At 41.3% G+C, this 18,680-nt stretch overlaps 1 protein-coding gene across 3 annotated transcripts in view; it reads right to left on the bottom strand.

The window, feature by feature from the left end:
* Positions 1-5,108: 5,108 nt before the first annotated feature.
* Positions 5,109-18,680, bottom strand: part of chchd3a (coiled-coil-helix-coiled-coil-helix domain containing 3a) — a 36,681-nt gene continuing 23,109 nt past the window's right edge. For 2 of the 3 annotated variants that reach the window (XM_085902714.1, XM_085902717.1), the window contains exons 7-10: positions 17,017-17,087; positions 9,239-9,374; positions 9,102-9,136; positions 5,109-5,559 (exon numbers count right to left, since the gene is read on the bottom strand). In XM_085902714.1, the coding sequence (XP_085758840.1) occupies positions 5,550-5,559; positions 9,102-9,136; positions 9,239-9,374; positions 17,017-17,087 (252 nt within the window). In that variant the 3' untranslated portion in view covers positions 5,109-5,549. The remainder of the gene's footprint in view (positions 5,560-9,101; positions 9,137-9,238; positions 9,375-17,016; positions 17,088-18,680) is intronic. The other variant, XM_085902716.1, reaches the window with a different exon arrangement.

Below are 18,680 nucleotides of genomic sequence, written 5' to 3'. Positions count from 1 at the left end.
TTATTGACTGTGTTGTGTTTAAAGCAAGTGTTTGTGGGTTTTTTTTTTTTTTTTTCTTCCATCCCAGCATGCATCTGCGTGTCCTTCATGGACTTTATTGACGTGGAACAACAACAAGAAAAAAAAAAATCTGATTTGCACACTGATAAACACTGATGACTACACACTACATTGGCTGTGATCGTGGATAAGAATCCCTCGGATTTCGTCTTATTTGGATGCAAATGAAGCAGAGGATTACGTCTCGGGGGCTGAGATGTGTGCGTTTGGGCGAAATGGAATTGGCGAGATGGCGACGACCACGACGGCAGCGGCGGCGGCGGCGAGGCTTTTAATGAGTGCTTGTTTGATTTGGGGAATTGGAAACTGGAAGGTCTTTTCTCTTCCGCGTTGATTTGACTACTTTAGGACTAAAGCAAACACTGTTGATGCGCGTGTGTTTGTTTTTTTGTCTGACCTTTCCGCATCTTTCCTTTTGTCTTATTGATGCCACCGTTAATTCAATATTTTGAGCACAACAAGACAGAGCGAGAGTTAGAGTAACAAAAACAAAGTAAACTAAAAGACGAATAAAGAATTTTGAATTTGCCCTATTCTTCTTTCTTTCCAACTCTATTCTCAAAATGGCAATAGGTAATAAGAAAACTACGGAGCCCTCAAATATCATCGACTCAGTTCCCAAGCAGTTTGGCAGATTCTTCGAAAAAAGATTCTCCAAGCTGTTCATTTTTACTCCCAGTTGAAGTTCAAACTAACCCTTAAAAAAAATATGCCGAATATTCAAAACAACCTCAGAGACCTGAGTTAGCTTAATGCTAACAAAAATGCTAAACAGTTTGTTTTTTATGAAGTACAATATTATCGAAGAAATATTACTGTAAGAAAATGGCTTGCTTTTTCCGATTCCCTCCGAAAATCAAACGCCAGCACTTAAACATGAAATCTTTTATTCATCGGTGTGATTGTGCGCACACGTGGGCGCTTCCAAAGCGCTTGCGGGTCACTTCCTGACCCGCGTGCGTTGATTACAGGCCGCCCACGATTTCTCGTCCTCCCTTACAGTGACACATGACAAACGAGTACCTCTCGCACATAAACACGGGCGGCGCAAAAAACATGATTATTATTGTTGGGTAAAATAAAATTTGCTACTGCAGGTCCATTTTCATGTCATTTGTGATGATGCTGTCAACCTGTATTTCAACATGATTGAACAGAGGCATGTTTTATAGGAAATGATACAATATGGCCTTGAAATAAAACAAGGACTTAAACAATACAACCACATTGTTTTACAAATCCTCGCTAGCTTAACACACAATGCAAACCGCCATATCATTGCTCTATGCGGTTTTACATTCTCTTTACTATATTATATATATTTGAATTGTGAATTGTGCATGTAGATAGACAATGATAATGCTCACAGGCATATATTCTTTATCCTCCGCAACATCCTATTTAATTTAATTACTGTATCTTTTGATAAAGTACAATGGTAAAGGGTCTTTTTTTTCTTATTAAAAACATTACAAATGCATGTGGTTTGAGTCCTGGGTATGGTCACAAAAGAAATTGAACTGAAGTCAAAGCATGTTTGTCTATTATTTAACAAGCACAACCAAAACAACACACACAAAATATTTTTAGTTAAATTTGCGTATTGGTCACTCGGAAATTTAGATACTTGGTAAATATATAAAATATTCGTGAAAACAATAGTAAAATAAACTTATATATATGCACAAAAAGTACAATTAATAAAATGTGATTTTCAATGTAAAAATATTTTGGACATACTTTTGGTTACTTAAAAGAATAATACTTGTTAAATAAAAAACAAATAGGACATGAAATTATTTAAATAAGATGACATGTCAGAATGGCAGACCAATGATTAAAAAGGACATTTGTTGTCACAATTTTATATAATTATAATTATAATTATTATTATTATTCATATAACCAAAAGTCTACGCATAAAAAAGTTTTAGAAAGGAAGAGAAAAACACAATTAATGATGAATGATTTTCATTAAAGGGCCACATCAGGATAATTTCGCCTGAGTACAGCCGAGGAGTGTTTATCACCCTGAAGCCAATGTCATTAGCGGGAAAGTTCTGGTATCTTTACCACACAAATTAATTTTGCAGTGCATAACACAAAAGATGACAAACTGGATATCTGCATGCTTACAACAGTGAATCGAACGTGACACTTATTGTCCAAAATGAGTTTGCTCGTGCACAGGCATTACGTGCCACTGCATCATATCAAAAGCGAAGCAAATGGACCAAGCTGATGTTCCGTCAAACTGCTGAGCTGGCAACCGCCAAACAGACACATTGCATGAACCTGCATCCCAACTGATATTGCCACTGGACCCTCAGGCTTCTCCGCAAACAGACCCACACACACACACGCCAGAGCATTGATAAACCAATGTGACTTAAACATTGCGCCATGTTTGCTTTATCAAAATCAATAACAGCCCCCGGCGGGGCCATCGTCGGCGCGACGTTCTAGAGCAACGGTAACAATAACAACAACATATTAATGAGCTCGACGGGGAGAAAGGTCAAGGCTAAACAAAAGAATTCCTCCTGATAAATATTTCAGTGTGATTAACATGAGCAGGCCTAATTAAGTCATCAGTCTTTTGGCCCATGAAAGGCCCTTTGATTAGGCTCTCAGGATGAGCACCACGGAACAGCGCCATCACCGCCGCAGGGTCCAGTGAGAAAAAGTGTCCTGTACACCAGCCAAAAAGCTCAATTATAGGAATAATAGACATTGCTATTTATTTGATCAAATTGTGAGTTCCCGTTGTTTTTTGCGAAATTAATAGGATCTGCTACAGAATAAAAGAAAAACCAAAATAAAATCATGTATATATATATATTTATTAATAGGGCCCCCCATAGAAACTGAATAAATGAAATAAAAAATAAAACAAAGTCCTATATATTTTTAAAAATATTTAGAGAACCCAAAGAGTAAAAAAAAACAGAATAAAAAATTCTGTATACATTTTTTTAATAATTGGTGAGCCCTCAAAAATAAACAATTGCACATATTTTTTTGACGAATAAGAAAACGGTAATTTCCAATATGTGGTCCTGGGATATTAGTGGCCCAACTTAGAAGCAATCGTTTAACTTTTTATTTGTTGCTTTGATTTGCAAGGTTAGTCGTAAAACTCTTCTTTGTTTGTATCGGCACTGTATTCTACTGCCCCCGGTGGGCGATTTATCCACACTAGAATTCATAAGGAATTTCTCAAAATGAATAATCTGTTTTAAAATATAATTATTTCATCAATACTGTGTGGTGCTTTATTTTAAACAGCATGCATAAACGTTGTTGTGCACTGGTGATCACAGCTCTGTATGTACAGACCTTGCACGACATCATATGTGTTGAGTCAGCCTATACGGGAACATAAGCGCCCCGAGGCTTTGTGTCAAGACCGGGGCCCTGAACATGACATACCAATGTGTGTTTTTATCGTGCAATATCTCCTGTTTGCCCTCCGGCCTTCTGTCGACAACATCCACTAAAGCCTCTTGTACTGTAAATAATAAATACTCTGTGTCTGTGTGTCTAGGACGGTGTGCATGTATGGCAATCCCGAAGTTTGCGAGGCCAAACAAGCTCCTTGCATGTGTACAAGTCATTTAAATCCTCTCGTAAAGAGCGAGAAAATGTATTTTAAAGTACTGAGGGATTAGTTTAAACTGGCCTCTTCGAGTTCACGGCTGGATGGGTTTAGGCGCGGCCGAGTAACAGGTTTAGCGCGGCGTGAAAATGCCATCAAATGCTTAAAAAAATGTTTGTTTTCTCCTTGAGAATTAATTTTGGAGCCATCATCTTTGTTGGACACATTGTAAGAGCCACCTTGGGGATCCGAGGAGCATTAAGAAACCAAAGCAATTGAATGCCAGAAATGAAGAAAAAAATTCATATAAATATATATATGTATATCAATTAAAGTCAATTTCAACTCACCTTCAGCCCACTTTCGTGGACTTGATCTTGTCCATCATCATCTGGCGCCCCCCCGGCACCCTGTCGTGTGGTCTGATCTGAATTTTAACTGCGCACTTATGCGATTCAAACTCAAGGACACATGGACGACGATTCTTGAAACCGTATCGTATTGTTTGATTATAACTACCACAATTTGTTTTCCGTGGGGCTCAAAAAGAATTGCTCTGCATTAGATTCGAAACAGGCCAAACCGGCATTGTGTCTGGCCACATCACGTTAACGCAAACCAAAGAGGCTTGATACGGTAAAATCATTTAAGACGAAAACCCCAAGCCATTCTTGAGACTTTCCAGAGAAGCTTTCGGAATTAATACTACTGTTGAGATTGGGCAGGCGTTCAAAATCCCCTCCGTGTTTAGATGGAATCATGCACCGCGGCCATTTCTTAATTTGATTCGAGGGCATGTAACCTCATTTCGGGTTTAGCTTGGCCTTAGTAGGCAGCGGGTCAGTGGGAGAGACGCGACAGAAATTGGCACCTGTCGTGAACTCCGAGAGTCATTATCCGCAACCTTTAGAAAAGCACTCCAATACACAGTATACTTCGAGTCAACCCTTAACCTCCGGGAAAGTCCAGAAGTCAGGCCAGCTGACTGACAGACAGAAGGGGGGGGGGGGGGGGGGGATTAATCACAAGAATCACATGCTTGCATGCACACAGCCTTCGTCTCTCCCTCCTCTGTCCATCACCCACGCTCACTTTCTCTTCATGATTCGGAATTAAGATTGTATCCTCTCAGCCATCACCTTGCCTGCACATCAAACTCAATCCAAAAAGTCAAAGAGTTTAGAAAGCATGGATAATCTGTCTACTCCATGACGACATTAGCCTGGGAGACTGAGCAGGGGACATGGCGAAGACAAAAAAAAAAAATATGGAGGCAAGGAGCCGGACGGCAATGGTTCCCCGGGCTCATCTTGGCAAAATGTCGCTGCGACAAAACACGACGCGGTCGCACATCCATCAAAGATGCCCGCCGTTATTAACATAAGACACTCGAGACACGGGGGCGCTTGGTGAATATTAATAAATGCAATGAGGGAAGGAGGTAGTTCAACAAGATTTGTAGTATCTTTTATTTTTTTTCTGATCACTTGGTGGCCGGGAGACTTACATCAATAAGACGGGAGTACAACACAGATGTGACAGAATTCGGCGTGTACAGAAATACAATTAATTGTGCATAGAGTTATGACATGAAAATAGGACTGTTTGCGAAAATATCTTTCTACGGGTGCTGGAGGTGATCGGGTCTGGCTTTCGCTTTCTGTGTATCGTTCTAAGGCCTCAAACGGGGGAAAAGTGTCTCTGCCTCCATGCTACTTCCACGGGAGAGGTACATGACGGGGCTTCAGATCTGACTTGGTGTGCATTTCAGTGCTGCCTCGATCTTCTTTCTCTTGGTCGTTTGTCGCTCGGTTGATAATCGGTAATCCCACACAATAAACTCTTGATTGCGCCACCATTCGTATCCCTTTTCTTCCTTAACCCCCGGTCCTCAACTTGGTCTGAAGAAGAAGAAGAAAAAAAAAACAACAAAGCTGAAAATAAATATAGATAAACACTAAGAGATTATGTCACACAAGGTGGATAAAACAGAGGTAGGCATGCGAGTACAATAAAAGTGAACAGGGATGGCGGAAAGGAGGGAGGGGGGGGGGGGCATCGAGAGAGCACCCAAGGGCAGTGGATTCCGTGTTCGAGATAAGTGCGACCACAAATCCCCGGCGCTGGCTGTCAATAACTATTTGAACCCGGCTGCTGTGGCTAAAGATGCTGGATGAACACTGCCTTAAAAAGAAGGATGAAGGTGGGGAAATGAAGAAGAAGCCCGCAAGGGAAAGAACTTCAAAGCGAGTGATGCGGTATGGCTTGAGGATTAAACAAGTCCAGATCCTCCAAGAGTCCCGATTATTGATCAACCGTGCTATGGATATATTTCAGTTTACTGCAAATTGGCTCTGTAGTAACATTGTCGGGGCTAAAGAGGATGGGCGGGGTCAAGAATCTAAATCTTATGGTAGTAACTATCATTGAAAAATGGTGTGGAACTTTTGAGGCATTAAAAGCATAAATTTAAAACCATTTCCAGGGCTAAAAAGGAAAGCTCAAGATATCCACAGCTCTATACTGTTTCATTATCTATTGACCCTTGGTGGAGTAAATTGATGGCACCAGGTGGAGTTTGTTGCTCAGCCTCACATTTGTTTGTTCTTTTTTTTTTTTATCGGTCAGGAAGAGGCGAAAAAAATCAACACCATCGATGAGACGAGAGGTGGCTTAAAGGTGCCAATTTCCTGTGACCAATCGGGTCTTTGCTGTGTTTTTATTGCACCGGTTAGAATCGACTGTCTTGCTGCTAGAAAATCTAGTCAAGGTCACACAAGAAGAAGTATTTATCAAAGATAAAATTGAAAAACATTCTGAGGAGAGCTGTCAAAACTAATTGATTCATCGACAAATAATCGTCTATCAGATTAATCGGCAACTATTTTAATAATCGAGTAATCGTTAACATATTTTTTTACCATTTTAGTGTCCGACTCCTCTGGCAGCAGCAATTATTAATTATTTTTTGTCTTAAATTAATGAAAACAAAGAGATCATTTTTTTTTTTATGTTGAACCAAAACAAAATATTTGCAAAGGTCTGTTTTATTTCGGAAAAAAATAATTGAACCAGTAACTGAATCGGTTTGAGATTAATCGATAAAGACAATTGATAGAGAATATTATGAAAGATAGTGTTAGTTATTAGTTATTTAGTAGTTGTTTTTATCACAACAATAAATGATTTGGTGTTATATTTTGATGCAAAATAAAAAAAAATCCGATTAATCGACTGAGTAATCAATCTATTAATCCTTTGGAAAAAATATTCGTCAGTGACAGCCCTAATTCGGAAAAAAATCTGATTCATGGATTGATTCATGATTCTGATTCATTCAATGCGTCAATCCCAACCCCTGCTTGACTAATGAATCAAAACTCTAAAAGCGTGAGACTTGCTATTCATCCTAGCAGCTTTCTTTTTCATTATCACACTTGCAAAACCCTGAGAACACAAACCGCGCCTGGAGGATGCGAGGCAGAGCGACGGAAGGGTCAGGGGAAGAAATGAAGTAGGCAAGGGAAAGATAGGGAGCAGGGGCCACTCATGCGGCGGGAATACGCAATGAGGGAGAGCGGGCCGTGGACACGGCAGAGATCGGGCCGGGTGATAAACTCGCTGAAAGGGAACGAGAGGGAGGAGAGGGAAAGAGACGGGGCTTTATCCTGCTTGCCCTTCGGTTGCCTCCGACTCACCGTTTGCTATCTGGACGTGTTAAGTGTCGAATGCATTAGAAATGCGAACTAAGGACGTCGGGAGAAGGAATGGCTACGAGGGGCGTTAAAGGCGGTGGAAACGGGTCGAAATGCCATCAATGACTCGGGCGATAAGAGTAATTATCAGTGACAAATGTCTGCCGTTGTTCCGTCTGGCTCGAGTCAATCTTAGAAAAGTGAGATTTGGGGATTTGTTGTTGTTTTTAATCTGGATTTCGGGTGAAGGGCAGAGAAGGGCAAAGAGATCTGAAGCGGTTTTGGTTGGGAGGGTCAAAATCAAACCTTTTGACATTTGTATGCTTGCGCAGCTTCCTGCTTTGGTTCTGATAAAACTGTGTTAACATCCCAATCGTGGTCACGGCTATCGGCATTATTTTTCTTTTTTTCTTTTTGGCTGTGTCACTCTGCATATTATTGCTTTGGAACCTTCTCACAAATGTGTCTCTGTGGCACCTAATGACTTTTAAAAGAAGAGTACGCGGCGATTGCCGTGGGCCGATAAACACGGGGGCGGGATTATCGTATCGTCTCCGGGCTCGCTTCAAAAACGATTTACAAGATCATATAATAGCGCCCCTGACGAAGCCACAGGTAGCTGTCGCTAGAACTCAGCGCACCAGCGCTATGAATAAAACATCTTTGCAATTTACATGACGCAAAGCTTAAAAATCGGCCGGCATGCGACTTTCATATCGAGTTGACCTCGTTTGCCGTAAAAACAATGAAATTGTAAAAGAGAAGAAAATCTAATAAATAAAGCGCCATGAATGTATAGAAGTCTTTTTGGGAGGCTAGCGGTTGGGTATAGATTGCATACTGAGTGCCCGGAAATCAAGTTAGCATCCGCGGGAGTGCCTTCGGTGCGACTTTAACTTGACGCTCGAGGGAAAGACTTGTGCAGAGATGATGTCATTAAAAGACACACACAGAGGAGACTTTCCTCTGTAGGCAGGTATTAAGGAAATAAAGACTGACATTGAAAGTGCTGATCTGGGTACGAGGAGGCACATGGAAACTACATTCTACTGTCAAAGAACTCAATGTGCAGATTCTATGCTTATTTGGAGGGATCATATCTAGAAATCGAATAAGCTACGGAAGCCTATTGTGAGAATTTAGAAGGATTTCATACAAATTGGATTCTTGGATTTTTTATTTTTAAAGTAAAGCATATTAGCGGTAGTAACACAGTAAAATTTTAATTTCAGAACGTCTGGTTAAAACGGATTTGTTCAAAATCCAAAGCGATATTTTCCATAGGGGATAATGTAAATCCAAATAATTCATTGAAATGCGTATAAGGTTCAATAGGTGGCAAGACATGTTCCACATTTTCTTCATAACTCAACACTCCTGACAAGTTGGTGCAACAAATCCAGTTTCAGCACACAAACTATTTTGGGCTTTTTTTTAAGTGACAGCAGAACTTTGAACAAAATGTGCCACCCAAAATGTTTCCTTGAGCACTGCAGAGAAGGCCGAAAGGGTAATTACTTTTGAGTTGTGAAAAAAACTGCATTGTGGAATAGGCCTTGATCTATTGAACACCTTATGCAACTTACGAATTGCGCCATGACGTGCATCAGATACAGAAAATGAAAGACATGCGTTATTTGTATAAAATATATATAAAAACTACAAAAAAAATACGTTTTACAGTACTCTGACTTGGTGCATGAGTCCTTCCTAAATTCTCACACAAAATGTCGCTAAAGCCAACTTACATGTCGTCTATCCGTGAAGCCGCATCCTTTTTTTTCTTCACAGACAAAACAAGCGAGTTATTAAATCAGCATTCAATTTTTTTTTTTTTTAAATTACATTAACACATGCAAATGCAAGAATATCAAAAACCTCACACCAGTTTAGCGTTGTTGACACACTGCAGGTACATGGCTGCTATGTTGGAGCAATGAAGAGTTTTGCCAGCGTTTTCCCTGTAGCACGCAAGGATCTGGCCTTGCAGGTCGGTGCATACCGGATATGTCTCGTAGCGCCTGTGAAAGGGAAAGAAAGAACGCAAAATGAGGGAACATAAGGTAGGGAATAAAATCTGCCAGGGTAGGGAAAAATAAAAGCAAAAGTGACGAACATCTGTGGTTCTTAAGGGAGACCAATGCGGCCCATTGAGCAATACTGCAAAGAAGATTCCCTTACTGTCATTCTAGTTCAAAGCACCTGAAGCAAGAATTGCCATAAAAAAAAAAAAATGCTGAGGGGTGGGGAAAAAAAAAATCCAATCCAGTCACTGTCCAACCTTTTAAAAATGGACAAATCAAAACCTCATAAACGGCTTGACCCACAAGGAAAGGGAAATCCATCGGTACCAGGGGACCAATACTGGAAGAGTTATTGTGCAAATCAATGTACCGGATTACACAATGGAGATGATTGGTAAACCAGACACAGAATTCCAAGAGTGATCATGCTTTGGTAAAATTCCCCCAAAGTTTATCTTCCACGTACTACCAAGAAAACCTTCCGAAAAATGAACTGCCGTGCAAAATATTGATTCGTCCTCTGGGTATCTTTATCGATCAGTAATTGCTCCCTGACAGCGGCCGGCAGATCATAAAGCATTTCTTTTTTTTGTCTTTTAGCATCTCCAGAAAGGTGTTGTAAAGCTTGAGTGCTAAGCGTCTGCTTGAAAGCAAGCCATCACTCGCTCGGTGCACTCAGTGTGTCCCCGAGGCCTACTGCAGCTTTAGCACGGCGGTACAAACCGGTATTTTCCAGATGCTAAGGCTCGACGTTCCGCTCCACTTCGGCGCGCGGCGCTAGCTGGCATGCATGCCGGCTTGCCTTGTCTAACTGCTTTTATGTGACGTTTCCCAAACACTATAAAGATCCATAATGACGACATGTGCGGACGTGAAGGCTATTACGCGATCATTTTATTCACGCCACTGCCCAGGAAACTCCGCCAGTCGCATTAAAACGTCGATTTTTTTTTTCTGGCCTGTCAGCAACCTGAAGCCAGGTCCCCTGTCGTCGCAATCAGATGTTTGAGTCGCCCACCCGGAGTGAGAAATTATCCCCCTGTTAGATGCAAAGATGGGGATTTAGAAACTATGGGTCATTACCCAGAGTGCAATGCAGCAGGAAACCGATTCAAAACGCCGCATGGTGGTTTTGGAATTGTCCTTGCCGGTGCAGGTCACGAATTATTGTAGTGTGAGAGTCGAAGGGGCAAAGAAAAAAAAAAAAAATGTGCATAAGCTACCTTAGATGTGAGATGGAATAAGAAACAACTTCACATATTTAATTTGAATGCTTTAGCCAATTGTAAACTTGAAATGGTTCGCAACTCAAAAATTCGGAATCTGAATATCGCCGCACCCCCTAGTGGCTAACATTTCTTTTAATCTGCATTTGAGATACTAGACAACAGAAATTTTTGCTTCTTGTACTGATCCTAGCACGCACTCATTACACCGCCCCTGGGCATCTACCGCGACGAGATGGGCCACTAATTGCTTTCTTAGGCATCGTTGGTAATGCCAGGTGCATCCCGCTGATACAAAGCGAAGTGTTTATCAACGGTAACGGACTCTTGTGAGGGAGAAGAGACAGAGAAAGAGGATTTTTTTTTTTTCAATATTTTTTGGGGTATGCTGTGTCTACTGTAAGCTTGAGACAGTGCTTAAATGAATCCGGGTACCACAAAAACCACTACGCAATTCAATATTAGCAGTGGTGAAATAAACTCTGGTGGCCATTTTACGATATGACGAATTGATAACATGGAAGATACCGTGAATGAACCTTTGTTTTTACGATGCATCTTAATAATACAAATAAAGGGAAACGCTTTAATACTAAGCTCGCAACTGGGAATAAGAAGGTCGAAAGGAGGAGCAGAGTAATATCGTGTCTCACTTAACATGTAATTAGCTACAACAGATTACCTGCTCACTCCCCTTCAAAATGTCTCCTTCCTCAAGGTGTCCCCGGCGTTATTTAACCCACGTCAGCACTTTTGCATGGGGTCTGGGTAAAGGGGGGGGGGGGGGCTTGAGTGTGCTCGCATGGCTACACGACTTATTGACGGAGAGCCGAGGACATATTGCGATCAATATGCATGACTTCGAGCCTATACAGGGATTGATTTCTATAACCTTGCTAACCTATAGAAAATGTACATCGACATGATTTTGTGGTCATTATGTTTGGGTTTAATTGATAATAAAATAAGTGGAAAACTCCAAAAGAAGAAAAACGTATTTTCCATGTATAGGCGCATTACTGGACATTAATGGGGGGAAAAAACAGTACAGAAAATAAGTATACTTAACTCAACTTCAATTCGACATTAATACATAAGACGGACAGTTTTTGAGAAAATGAAAGCATTTTAAGTGCACCTTATAGACCAAAATATACGGTAATTACAGTTTTCCATAACAAATCATTCCAAATCCAAACTACATATTTTTTAATGCCAATGCAGAGACTTAAATTGTATTATTGTTCTTGAAATGTCTCAGGATATATTTTAAAAACAGAAGCTTTAATACGTTCAGAAAACCTGACATTTTTCTACCAATTGAGACATTTTGTACCAAATCCTAAATTCATTCGTTTTACTGTGATCATTTTTGCTAACCTCAGCTCACAACACACAGGTCAATCAATCAAAAAAAAAAAAAAAAAAAAACCTGTCCCGTTGGACGGATCACTTTGGTCCTGCCGCCAGATTGAGTTCCCAATCAGCACGTTGTGTATTTATCATCATTTGGGTCCACTCAGGGGTTAACAGGGTTAAGGGGAGGGTGCCGCTCATCCCTTAAATAGCTCTCATGTTCTCTCCAGTTAAGGTAAGTGTCACGACTGCGGGGGGTAGATAAATATAAATGATCCAGTTAGAGAGAAAAATGACAGAATGCTTTTTGCTTTTTTCGTTGGACCCAAGTGACCCCCCCCTGCAGTGAGTGGATGGAAAGAAATGGAAAAGAAAAAGGGGGGGGAAAGGTGTGAGGAGTCTACATGAATGAAACGTGTGAGCTTTTGGCAGCCCTGAGAAGAGCTTTTAAAGCCGTTATTGACTTCTGGCTCCTCCGCTGACCGTATCCTCAGTTGCTATGGGAACAGAATTAGGCAACAGACCTCACCTGACAGCGAGGTTGCTTCTGCGCGACATCGGCTCGCTACTTCACTACTGCAAATGAACTCCTGCCATCTTGACAAATTAAATTCAGGAGTGAAATTTAGTTTTGCTTCATAATCAACAACTAATTGCTTTGCTTTTTCGGAGGCGTGGCTATTTGTCATTTCAACAAATAGCCAAAAAAAGCCCTCGCTCAACAACTTATTTACATTTTGCAAACTATTTTTTGACTAATTTAAGTGTTTTCAGCTTTGGATGTCTTCTAATTCGGTAACTCACAAACAAAACAGGAAGTCACGCTGGAATCGAGAGAAATGCTGAGTTGGTTAAAATATGTCAGCTGTTGTGTTAAATTGGAAGAACATCTGACTTTTGGTTCTTTGGCGCCAATTCAGGATTAATCTGCAAACAATCAATTGGTGGATTATTTTATCTTGTAGTGAGAACCAACTTGACCATAAATATAAATACAGTGGCATGATGAGCATTCTTTGTGAGGGTTATGGAGGACACCTTGAGATGAAGAAATGACTGTGGCTACTTTTATTGTCAAGAGGATGACCGTATTTTCTGGACTATAAGGCGCACCGGACTATAAGGCGCACCTTCAATGAATGGCCTATTTTAAAACTTTGTCCTTATATAAGGCGCACCGGACTATAAGGCACACCATAAATGCATCATGTCAAATTTTTAATCCAAAGCGAATCATTCTCCATTATATCTTTTTTATTTCAACTTCAGACGCAACAAATGACTTTATAATCACAAAATAATGATCTATAGTCTTCATGATTCATAGTTTTCAGCGGGCCATTTATGATTATTTCATGACACATTGCTTCGGGCCAGTTTAAATTTTGGAATTTGGTCCATATATAAGGCGCACCGGATTATAAGGCACACTTTCAACTTTTGAGAAAATTTTTGGTTTTTAGGTGCGCCTTATTTTCCGGAAAATACGGTAAGTTTAAGAAAGAAAATGGGGGAAAAAAAATATCGTTGAAAGGAGGCATTAAATAAACAATAGTTAAAGTAACTTTTGTATCCTACAGGGGGAGGATGACCGACAGTGACATGACAGACTTTAAATGAGCTCCTATTCTTTGCGGCCAATACCTACATAATCAGTTCTAAACACAAAGACCCAACAATGCGGTTTTGATCTCCACACAAACGCATACATCAAGGTAAGATGCAGCGGAGGCGTGTGTCTGGCGGAGGCTTACAAAACGCTATTCATTCTCCACCATTCGCAACATCAATTCAACAGGGAACCGGGTTAAAGTGAGCCGGCGAAAGGTTAGCGTTGACAGGAAGCTTAGGACCCCGTTTTCTTTCAGCCCTTTGCATAATCTTATATCTTTTACTTTCTTACAAGGCTGGCAGTTTGCCCCATCGGGACACCGAGTCGGACGCACGTGCCGTATACTCACCTTTCCATACGTGCCGAGCGAGAAAGGTCACGCATTGAAACGCCGGACAGTGCGATAAAGTGTCAGTGGAAGAAAAAAACCAACTAGCGGCAAACGTGGCAGAGTATAAATCAGCGGTGAGGGGTAAGATGGGAAAACGCTTATCTGCCGTCGGGAAAGCGGGTCAAAGTAAAAATGGTGTGACGAACGTACCGTGGTTTTGCATTATCTCTCATGTATTCCAGATGTACATATACGTACCATATATAAAACATTTGAGAAGCAGACATCTACAAGAGTAAGAGATCATGTTTGTGACTTCCTAGAGCCCATTTGGCTAGCATTTAATTAGATACTAAAATGTAATCAGTTTAATAACATGGTTAATGTCGGGTTATATTTCACTTAGCATTTACACAGGCGAGGCACGACAACTGTCTTGTCTAGGCCATCTCCTTTTTTCAAAATCAAAAGTGATATATGTGAAATATGTGTATATATATATTATTAAAGTTTTACTCGATTGTTGCAAGATATGCGATGGCATGAGATAAAGCAGAAAGTTATACGATAGCAAAACAACGCAGGTTTTATTTTTCCATCAAAGCGAACAAATGCGAGGGAACTTGAGACTTTCCTGCGGGATTGTGTCATTGCATAAAGTTTTTAAAATGACAAAAGTTCTTTGCAACAGTCGTATTGAAAGTCAAGAGGTTGTAATGAGGTCAGACTGACGTTCGTCTCGTTTCAGTTGGGAACGCTCTGTCGTACTCTGGCGGGAATAAAAAAATGGCAAGAAACAGCACGCCCTTCTTTCCCAGGAGTTCCCACCTCTCACACTTTCATTTATTTTTCAACATTGCCGAGGAAAATGACCGTGCACTGTACCTCAGGAATGAAAGCTTGCTGCTGGACGCTCCGGGGCAGAAACCCATAACACCTTTAGCACATTGTATACAATGAGCTGTGTTATGGATTGCTTACTGACACGAGATGCAGCCCCGAGAAGGTATTTCCATTCCTTCTTTCCTTTGGATAGTCTTTTTTTAAAAATTATGTTTCCATCGCGTTGCTATGGGAATGGGCACAACTGTACTACAATTACAGAATTTCATTGGGTTACTCTTTCATGTTGTTAATGTAGATTCATGGACTTTGGGGTCGATTACAGATATGTACCAAATCAATTCTGGTAAGGGACGAATATGAACTGAACTTTGGTTTCTGGCATACCGTTAGCTCCTACTGTTTCATGTTGATGAACACTCAGATCACACTATTATATTAACCAACGCCAATCAACCCGAGTCTTTTCACAGATAGAATCTAATCTCTCGATGGGAGACCCAGCAGCCAACGTCATATTGGGTGCTCACAACTCCATCGCTAGCGGAGATGATCAAGCTATAGCCAAACAGGCCTCGTTACATCCAATTAACCCTCGGCTCTGATCGCCACGCCGCATCCCATGTTCCACCAGACCTTCTCGACATTTAATTAGCACACACATGCGCAGAGACACCCCCCCCCCCCTTCTAATCGTCATTGTAATCCAGTTACAATCGTCCTAATGCACCCTCTTTAATCCAATCAGCCAATCGAAAGTCTTTGTACACATGCCTGTGTCACATGACTACCCAACCTGTTAGGACCGACGTTCGCTCGCAGCCAGCGCCATCATTTGGCACTAATGTTATTCCGGTGAGTGATTCCCACCCCCCAACTCCTCTCGCTTTAATGTGATTTGGGAAGTCTCAGTTCCAGCCTGCGCAAGACCAGCGCTCCACCCCTGGTGGGCCACACTAATCAGTTTCCAACATTTCTCAGGGAGACAATGATCCCGGTGTTAGCACTGGCTAATGACAAGCTAACACAATAAACTCGGCCTCTAAGGGCCGGGGCCCAATTTGGCCCCCACCGTTCGCGGCATCCTCATCCACTTTCCCTACATTACTATGGAGTCTAATGGCCTCTTATTAAGAAGACGGATGAAATGAGAATGGGGAAAGATTCTTCAAGTACTTGGGTTACGTGTGTGTTGGATACATGCTACACACATGCTAGTTTATTATTACCTTCTTCAGCAAATGGCCTCGTTACTGTAATCAATCTTTATACTATCAGGGTTGGTCTGCAATGGTCTGCTCGCCCCCTTCACGGCGCGTCACACTCGCAATACCTGCAGAAAGTCAGATCGGTTTCTAACGAAGGTTTGACTTCGCCAAGGCTGCCCTTTCTCACCGATTTTGTTCCCAACCTTGCGATGAGAATCAGCACCTCCAAGTTTTGGTTCTAAATTGGAATAAGGTGCAATACCCTTTCGGGTTGGAATGAGATCCTGCCACAAGTGGGTGGGGGAGTTTCTTGGGGTCTTGAAAGAAGAATTGTGCATTGGTGCAGGATCTGCAGTGATGCGGACTCTGCATGGTGAATAAGTCCTTGATTTACCTTTCTACCTTCAAAGGTCAGGAGCTGTGGGTCACGACATCGCCAATACAGTCAAAATGAGTTTCCTCTGCAGGGTGTCCGGGTTCTTTGTTGAGTATGCCTACTGGACACCTCCCTGGTGAAATGTTTCAGGGCATAACCCACTGGGAGGAGTCTCCCGAGAAGACCCAGGACACACTAGAGAGAAGGTCTTTCGGGTGGTCTGGGAACATCTCGGAATCCCCCGGAAATACTGGATGAAGTGGCTGGAGAGAGGTATTCAGGCTTCTCTGCTCAGGTTGCCACCTCCGCAACTCAACCCTGCATGGACGGATGTATAGCCCAACGTACTGCGATGTCCCTTGACTATACTTTGTTAATTCACTTTAAGATGCTCAAGAAGTATTGCTCTAACTTCAATTAACTACATCCTATTAAGTCTTCGTAAACTACCACTTTAAACGAGCATAAGAAAAACCCCGTCAGCTATCATCAACATACCATCAAGCTTATCACTCAGCTGCATCATCAACATGAGTTAATGGGCTTCACTAATGCTGCCCCTGATTGAAAGCCGCTGGTTACAATGTGGCTTGCATATAATTCAATATTAGGCACAGAATTGTGATGAATGCATTTCGGATAGCGCCGGTCTCGTGTTGGCGTCGGGATAAGTGAGTAGGGACTTACTTGAACTTGGCATTCACTTGGTCAGCGGCTTTGTGGTAGTTCTCCTTGATGACCTTGTAGGACTGAGCACTCTGTAGACAAAAACAAACAAGCTCAAGAGTCGAAATTATTCTTTTTGAAAATGTGCTTTGTACAAAACCATGCAAGGCTACTTTTCAGGTAAAAGCAATCAGCTTAATATGAAACAATTCCGTAAAGTGGTATCCCCGACATTTGTGAAAAAAAAAAAAAACGGACTGTGAGGAGAGGCCTATTAGCAGCTGGAAAAACAACACGCGGCAAACATGGAAGGTCAGAGGGTTGCTAGTCAACAGTGTACAAACACCGGGTCAAAATCCACCGCTGGAGGGCCTGTCGTAAATGAAGTCATCGCGTGGCCACTCCATCTGAATGACTTCTTTAAACACGGCGATATAACCTCACTGCGACGACATTTAAACTGCTCAAGAAAAGTCTTGCCTTGGCTGGATGTTGTACACATTTTTGATGGAGTAGTCAGGAGGTTGTAAAGTGCAAGGGATGCCATGATGGAGTGGACTCTACACATTTTATACAAAATAATTTTGATTTGGCAAAATGTCCGAGTTACTGTATTTAACAGGTATATGGATGAATAGCCGCGTGGCTAGATAAGTTGTATCTATACGAGCTTAACCTTCTCATAAAGGAAGACATTTGTCATCATTCTGGAAAGATCAATAGGAATGAGCTGCACTGCTAAAAAAAAAGGATCAATAATCGTGTTGGAGAGCCAACGCGAGATGGGACATGACAACTGTGAAAAACGGTCCGACATTAATGGGACACCTGTAGTAAATAATTCAAAAAGATGACGGCCATTTTGTGACATCGATATTTAAATTGCATTTCACGTAACCTTTGTAGGTGCTTGACATGGGAGTAAGATTTGAATTGGGTCATTGTTTATCATTAGGTCAAATGGATAGTCTGCTTGTTCATTAATTAGTCAAACGTCAATCTTTAATTGATAAATGGTTGTATTTGAGAATTTTAAACACAAATTGGGTTCTTTTTAATCCAACAGGAAGTAAAAGGAATAAAGAATCTGCTGCTGTTCCCGTATAAATGTAAATACAAGACAATGTCACGGTTCTCTAGTTTTGTATTTGATGGCTGAGAAGTAAAACTAATGAAAGTTAGAAAGCTAACTTGTAAGCTCATGCTGTATCTGTGCCCTCTTGGCCTTGAACATAGTGCTTTTCATTTTATACAAAGAAACTGTCAAGAGCACGGGAAAAGGAATTTGGAAGTCTGGTTTTTTTTTTTTTTTTTTAAGTTTCCAGATAAAAAGCTGATTTTTGAAGCGCTCCCTTAAGTTGAAAGAAAGAAAGTATTCTCCATCTCCGGAGTGCTGAAGTTGAACCGTCAGCTCGGTAGAGACCGAATCATAAATTCAAAGTAGTAATACCTGCCTAAATGGCAGGGTTGGCACTAATCAGTGGTTTAATCCATTCGGGAAGACAAAAGGCCTCCAGCGACAGTGATTGGCACTTTCAATATATAAATAATATATGCACCGTCACGTGCATACCGTCACACGCAACTGTCATACTCTGACGGCTGGAGCTTCAGGACATTGATGCACAAAATCAGAAAAGCACAATTTGAGTCGCAAATTGTTCGGCAACTGATTGATGAGTCAT

This window comes from Syngnathus leptorhynchus, chromosome 21, assembly GCF_054491065.1.
Source record: "Syngnathus leptorhynchus isolate UIUO chromosome 21, UIUO_Slep, whole genome shotgun sequence".
Taxonomy (NCBI): Eukaryota; Metazoa; Chordata; class Actinopteri; order Syngnathiformes; family Syngnathidae; genus Syngnathus; species Syngnathus leptorhynchus.
Note: the sequence above shows the minus strand (reverse complement) of the source record. Positions and strands in the feature narration are given on the sequence as shown.